Consider the following 6,565-nt stretch of genomic DNA (forward strand, 5'->3'; position numbering starts at 1 on the left):
CCCGAGGCGACCCGCAGGGGCGGAGGGGAGGCGCGAGGCCCCAGCCCGTCCCTTTCAGGGGGGACTCATGCATCAAACTTCAATTTTCCGGACGATTGAATTAGTGATTTTTTTTCTCCTGAACTAAAATACACTTAAGTCTTTGGGATTAATTACCACGTTCTGGTCCCTCAGACTGGAGTATTACTTATCGGAGCTGCGTCTGACACCGGCCCGACACCTCGTAAAATAAGGAACTGAGCCTCCCGGCCTCACCCGGCGCCGCCCGCCGGGCCGGCCGGGCCGGGGAGGGCAGAGCGGGCAAAGCCGAGACGGGCGGCCCGCGCGGTGGGGCCCGGCCCGGCAGCGCGCCGCGGGGTTCCAGGCCGGGAGAGCAGAGACCGCCCGCGTCCTGGAGCTTGGCAAGCCCCGCCGAGGCCCCGGACCAAACAGGGAAGGAAGAGGCAAAGCCAGGCGGTTTTCCCCGCGCGGCCAGGAACCGAAAGCGGGTCTGCAGAGAGGCCAGAGCCCTCAGGGAACCTGCCTGCCACGGCCCCGGGCGGTGAAGGAACGCTGGCCACAGGGCGGGTGGCCCAGAGGGCCCCGAGCCTTAACGAGTCTCGCCCCGAGAATGGGCGCAGGGCCCGCAGCCCCTCACGCCATCCACGCCACACTCACACGTACACTCACACGCGGGGAGTACCACGGAAGGCGTGCGGCCCGCGCCCTCGGAGCGCCCGCAGGAGGTGCAACGGCTCAGCGGCCGCCCCCGAGGCAGGCCCGGTCGGCGGCCGCTAAGAGGCCCAGGGCGGCGCTGGGATTCGAGGCCCTCTCACATCGCAGGTCCCCGTGGTAGCGACCGAAGCGCGGCCAAGGCCACCCGAGCGCTCCCGTCAGAGCCAGGAGAGCTGAGGAGAGAGTGGGTGGGAGCCCAGGCCTCCCGGACTCCTAGCCCCAAGCTCCCGCCTGCAGTCGACCCCTCAGCCCCTGCCCACGGCCGCCGCCGCCTCCCTGCGCCGGGGGGCCGGGAAACTACCCCACGCCGCGGTGCTCGGTCGGGCGGAGACTGGCCGAAACGCCCAAGCGCGCTGGCAGCCGGGCTCCGGAAGCCCATAGGCAGCCTGGCGGAGGCTTCGCATCCAGCAGAGCCGAGGAGACTGTTGGGGGACCGGAATTAGCTCCCCAAACTGTGCGGGACCCAACGCGCCGCGCGCTCTCCCCAGGCCTCCTCCGCTCGGCTCAGCCCAGGGCTCGGGCGTCCGCCTCTCTCCGCTTCCCACCGACCACCGTCCTGCCCTTCCTTCGCCCGCCCTTCTTTCTGACCTATAGAAACAACGAATTCCTTCTCATCTTTCAAGGCCTGGGTTCAATGCCACCTCCTCCGGGAAGCCCCCACCACCCCGAGCCCCGAGCCGGCTCTCGGAGCTCTGCGAAGGGCATTTCCCTGCCCCTCGGCCCAGGCCTCCTGATAGCGCCAGGGGGGTGCGACGGGTCTCGTCCGCTAGACTGGGAACTCCTTGAGGGCAGGAACTGGGTCTGATTCGCTTCCTTTCCCCAGCCCCCAGCGCGGCATGGCGCAGAAAAGACGCACAATAAACATTTGCTGAGTAGAATGGATTTTCCCTTTATTTTATTATTCCTTCTCCTTCCTTCTTTCCTTCTTTCTTTTCCTCCTTCCTTCCTCCCTCGTTATTTTTTATTTCTTGGTTATATTCAATTGTCATGTTTTTCAGGCTCATTAAATCCATTTAGAGACAAAAGAATAAAAGGCAGAAGGGGGAAGGAGGGGGAGGAGGGATGGGGGAGGGGAGGGGAGGGGAGGCCGGAGAAGCAAACAAATAACCCGCTTTAACTAGACGGGCGGATAAATGGCCCCGTTTCTCCTCAGCCCCGATGCGCCTGCTTAGCTGCGCGCCCCGCGGGCGCCGCATCTCTGGTGGGCTCAGCCCCGGGGCCGCCGCCCCCAGCCCGGAGGGACCCAGCAGGGCCCGGCCCCGGGCCGCGAAGCTGCGAGCGGCCGGAGGTGCCAGGGCCGCTTCATTGGGATTCATGGGCGTGTTGGGCGGGCGGCCCCGGGCTCCGGGCGCGGGGCGGGGGCCGGGCGGGGGCGGGGGTGCGCACGGCGGGCGCAGATGCCCGGGTGACCGCCGCGCCGCGGTCCCCGCGCCGCCTTTGTGCCGGGGAGGCGCGCGCGGGGACCTAATCCATCAAATTGTCTACAAATTGTGAAGAAAATTCAAAAACCATATGGTCGCCAGCGCCGGCGCGCTCTGGGCTGCGGAGGGCCGCGGCCGCGCCCGCACCCGGAGCCGCGGGGGGCTGGGCCCGGCTATTGTCGCCTGTCAGCGGCCGCCCGGGTCCATTCGTCCCGGCCTTCATGGTCCGCGCTCCGAATTACAGACCCATCCATCCTGAGAAAGGGCGATTTATGTCGCCCGGGAGGAACCGGCCGCACGCCCGTCTGGCTGCCCTGCCGCCTCTCCTCCTTTCGTTCTCTCCTCTCTCTTCTCACCCTTTCCCATTCCCTTCTTCTCTGTCTCGGTCTCTCAGTCTGTCTCCCCGTGTGAAGCTTTTCCTCTTTCTCTTTCTCCTCCCTCTCCCCCCCCCCCCCCCCCCGCCATCCCCGTCTCCGTGACTCCCGCTTTCTCGCTCTGCTTTTGGAGTGTCTTTCTGTGCTCCTTTTTCTGTTTCTCTCTGTCTTAGTTTCCTCCTGGACACGCACGCTCCCGACTCAGGCCCCGGGGCCCCATCGCCTGCCCGAGACCAGATGCGCATTTCTCACATCAATTTTGCGGAGAAAGAGAGCCGAGCGGCCCGGAGGCGGGACCCTCCTTTGGTGACAGCGGCCACTCGCCAGCCCAGCGACAACAAAAGCCCAGAGAGAAACCCGCTCTGTCCGGAAAAGTGAAAGCTGCCTGCGTCCCTGCCCCAGCCGCCCTCGGGCCGCGGGGACCCCAGAGAGTCCTGGGGAGATTGATGTCTCTGCCCCCAGCCGAGTTCGTGGGGCCCAGAATTTGTGAATGTTGCCAGAAATTCACCCCAACTCTCAGACGCTTCGGGCTCACACCTCCCTGTGCCCGCGTGCGCAATTCAGCTTGCCCTTGGTGCCTTTGGCCTCATTTTCCTCCCTCCCCCAAGGGCAAGGCCCTGCGGCGGAACCAAAACTTGGGAGCCCTCGGGCTGCACCCTGCTGCCCACTGAGCTATACCTGAGGTACACCGGTCGCTTAGCCCGCGTCCTGCAGAATGCGAGAAGAATGCCCTGGGGTGGGGGTGGGATGCACGAAACGCAGGGCTAGTCCCCCCACCTACCCACCTTTCCCCCCCAAAATTAATTTTCCACCCGTGACGTCCCCAATGTATGCACTCTTTCTCCCAGCAGAGCACGCCTCACTTTTTACCCGGACCTGGCGAAGCCCGCTTCTCTCGCCCCCACCCCCAATTTGGTAGCTGCCGGGTGTTTTTGGGCGGGAGGCGCTTTCTCCTCCCGCTTTCCCCTCACCCCTTATCCTCGTGCCTGCCCCGAAACTCCTCCAAGTCGCCAAGGCCTGGGCAGCCGGCAGCGAGCAGTGGCGAGACACGGAGCCGGCCGCGGCTTCCCTGAATAGGGCCCACTCATTCAGACACGGTCACCGCCGGTTCTAGTAAAATGGCAAAGACTTTATTTATCGGAGAAAGAGGCCTTGGGTACAGTCCGGGGCGGAGAGGGCAGGGCAGGATCAGGGAAGGGGCACCAGGGACCCACCCTCATCGAGTCACCCTTGTCTGGCCAAGTGGAGCTAGGAGCAGGAGCAGGGCGTTGGAGACTGCAATCAGACCCAGAGCTGCGGAGGAGGTGGGGCGGGGGCTTCGGGTGGCCTCCTCTCAGTCTCTGTCACATGCAAAAAAATTCTAAAAAGAGTAAAAAATAATTCTAGGGCTTTGGGTTCCATTTTAGTTGGCTGATTGGTTGGACTTCCCCCTGCTTTGTCCTGAAGACCCGGACCCCAGCAGTCAATCCAAGGAAAACGAGAGAGGGCGAGGAGGAATCTTAAAAATAGCGTCAGTGGGCATCGGGAGGCAGAAATGGCATCGAAAACAGACTTCTGGGGACGGGGGTAGGGGAGAGAAAAGATCGATTTGAAACTTGCAAGTCAGGACCCGGCTGTCCCCCTCAGCCCCTTCCCACGCGGGGAAAAGGGGCAGAAGGAAATAAAAGAAGTCAACTGCAATAGGCCTAGGGAGGCGAGGAGGAAGAGGGCCAGTGCATTCGCCACATGCAGAGAAAAATCAAAACAGTCGGGGCGGGCCCCCTCCTCCAGACCGCGGGGTTAAGTGTTCCTTACCCTCCATACCGCCTCGCCCTCAGCAAACCCAGCAGCCTGAGAGCTTTGAAAACATGGAAATCTCCGAGATTTTAAAAAATAAAAGAAAGAAAGAAAACAGTCAGGCTGAGATGGGAAGAACCCGCTATATAAGTTTAAATATTTATACAGGAGCCATACAGAATTGCACGGCGAGGGCTCCCGGGGCGGCGGAGGCCGCGCGCGGCGGCCGGCCCGGCCGGCCAGCCCGGGTTTATTGCTTCGAGAGGGAGGAGGCGGCTGCCGGGAGCTGAGTCCGGGCCAGGGACGGGGGGAGAAGGCGGGAGTTGCAGAGGAGGTCCCAGCTCCCCTCGGCGGTCCGGGAGGCGGCGGGCGTACCGGCGCTAGGGGCCCGGAGCGGCGGAAGATCCCGGGCGCGGCTCAATCGTCCACGTCGATCTCTTCGTCTTCCTCGTCCTCTGAGCAGTCCTGGCTGCTGGCCGGCTGGTCCGTGAGCGGGGAGCCAGGAGAGAGCTGCAGGGGCCCGGCGCCCGGGGCCTGCGGAGCGCCTGGAGGGAGCGCCGGAGAGCCAGGCCTCGACTTGGCCCTGCCGCCGCAGCCGCCGCCACCGCCGCCCGCGGCCTCCGAGTTCTGCTCGAGTTCGGCCAGCGCCACGATGTCCATCTGCCCGCTGGGGCCCAGTTTCTTGGCGGACTCCACGTCGGCCTTCATCTCCTCCAGGTCCCGCTTGAGCTTGGCACGCCGATTCTGGAACCAGGTGATGACCTGAGCGTTGGTGAGACCCAGCTGCTGCGCGATTTGGTCGCGATCGGCGGGGGACAGGTACTTCTGGTAGAGGAAGCGCTTCTCCAACTCGTAGATCTGGTGGTTGGTGAAGGCTGTTCGCGACTTTCGCCGCTTCTTGGGGGTCTGCCGCTGCCCGAAGATGGTCATCCCGTCGCGGCCTGCGAGGAAACCATAAGTATAGGCTTGCGCCAGGGGAGAGGAGACCACACCCCGGCTCTCGTTCACCCCACCCAGGCCCATCCGGCCTGAGGTCTGTTGCAGTTCCCTTCTCGGATTTGATTCGGCCTCCCGGACTAGGGCAAGCCTCGCCTAAGGCAAACCTTCCCCCGGCTCCTGTCTACCGGAAGTCTCTAGGAAAAATTGTTTTAGTCTCTGCTCCCCACCTAGGAGTTGATTTGAAAGGCCCGAGGTCGCTAGAGCACAACGGAGCCAGACAGGGACGCCCCGACTGCTGGGTGAATGTTGATTCTACACCTCTTCCCAATCACCCCGATTCTATCCCTACCCATAAAAAGTCCTAGCTGAAAGACTCTCCGTTCTCCAACCCAGGAACTGGGCGAGGAGCGCCCAGGCCACTGGGAACGGGAGGGAGCCAAGCAGAGCAGGCAAACTGCGGAGAGATCTTGGGTTCCCGCCACCCCTCCTGGGTCACTCGACTCTGGCCTATCCAGAGGTCCCTAGGAAATAGGGTTTGGGTCCTGTCCCACTCATTTCCACTCCCAGCGGCAGCGGCTTGGGCTGGAGGGCCCTGACGGCAGGCGCGGGAGGAGGCGGGCAGAGGCACAGGGCACAAAGAGTGGGGCACCGGGAGCGGGTCGTGGGGTGCTGGGCGCAGGGGAACCCAGCGGCGGCGCCTACCTTCGGCTGCCTGCAGGACGCTGACCTCCAGCCCCTTAAAGGTCTTGCTGGCGAGCTCCTCCAGCGCGCACAGCGGCGAGGTCTGCGAGAGCAGCGCGCGGCCCGCCAGGGGCAAGCCGCCCGGCGCGTGCTTGTCCGCGGCCGCCAGCAGGTGCGCCGCCCCGCACAGCGAGTAACTTCTCCGCACAGAAGGCTTGTTGAGGATGTCCTCGATGCTGAACGGAGTCAGCGGCTTGTTGGAGTTGGCGGGAGGCGGCAGGTGATCCAGCGGGCTGCGCCGCCGCTCTTCCCCCGGCGCCGCCTTGCCATCCTCCTTGGAAGTCATCTCGGCCTTGTTTGGGGGCCCGGCCGGGGCGGCTCGGGCCGCGGGGACCCAGCCCGCGGGCAGCTCGGGCGCCGGGCGGCGCGGGTGGGCGGCAGCGGCGGGCGGGAAGGAGGCTGCGCCGGGCCAGGCGCCGGACCCGGCGCGGGGCCGATTAGCGCAGCGGCAGAGGCGAGCAGAGCCGCACGGGGCCCCGGGAGGAGGGCGCTGACGCGGGCGCCGCCGCCGCCGGGGCTTCCAGCAATCCGGGGCCCGAGCCGGGGCGCGCCGCGCGGGGCTCCAGTTTCGCCAGCCCCGGTGCTATTTAAAGGTGTCAG

At 64.8% G+C, this 6,565-nt stretch overlaps 1 protein-coding gene across 1 annotated transcript; it reads right to left on the bottom strand.

Annotated features, from left to right (window-relative positions):
- Window positions 1-4,702: 4,702 nt before the first annotated feature.
- On the bottom strand, window positions 4,703-6,261 carry LBX1 (ladybird homeobox 1). Its single transcript, XM_032422996.1, has 2 exons — window positions 5,927-6,261; window positions 4,703-5,226 (listed from the first exon to the last, which is right to left on the bottom strand). The coding sequence occupies exons 1-2, from the start codon at window positions 6,249-6,251 to the stop codon at window positions 4,703-4,705; spliced, it is 849 nt and encodes a 282-aa protein (XP_032278887.1). The 5' UTR covers window positions 6,252-6,261.
- Between the last annotated feature and the right edge of the window lie 304 nt (window positions 6,262-6,565).

Source organism: Phoca vitulina, unplaced genomic scaffold (genome assembly GCF_004348235.1).
Source record: "Phoca vitulina isolate PV1807 unplaced genomic scaffold, GSC_HSeal_1.0 scaffold28, whole genome shotgun sequence".
Taxonomy (NCBI): domain Eukaryota; kingdom Metazoa; phylum Chordata; class Mammalia; order Carnivora; family Phocidae; genus Phoca; species Phoca vitulina.

Excerpts from the sequence above, each read along its gene's own strand:
- LBX1 (XM_032422996.1), bottom strand. The coding sequence starts at position 6,251 with ATGACTTCCAAGGAGGATGGCAAGGCGGCGCCGGGGGAAGAGCGGCGG. Across the intron at positions 5,227-5,926 it reads CGTCCTGCAGGCAGCCGAAG|GCCGCGACGGGATGACCATC; the intron begins GTAGGCGCCGCC and ends GTTTCCTCGCAG.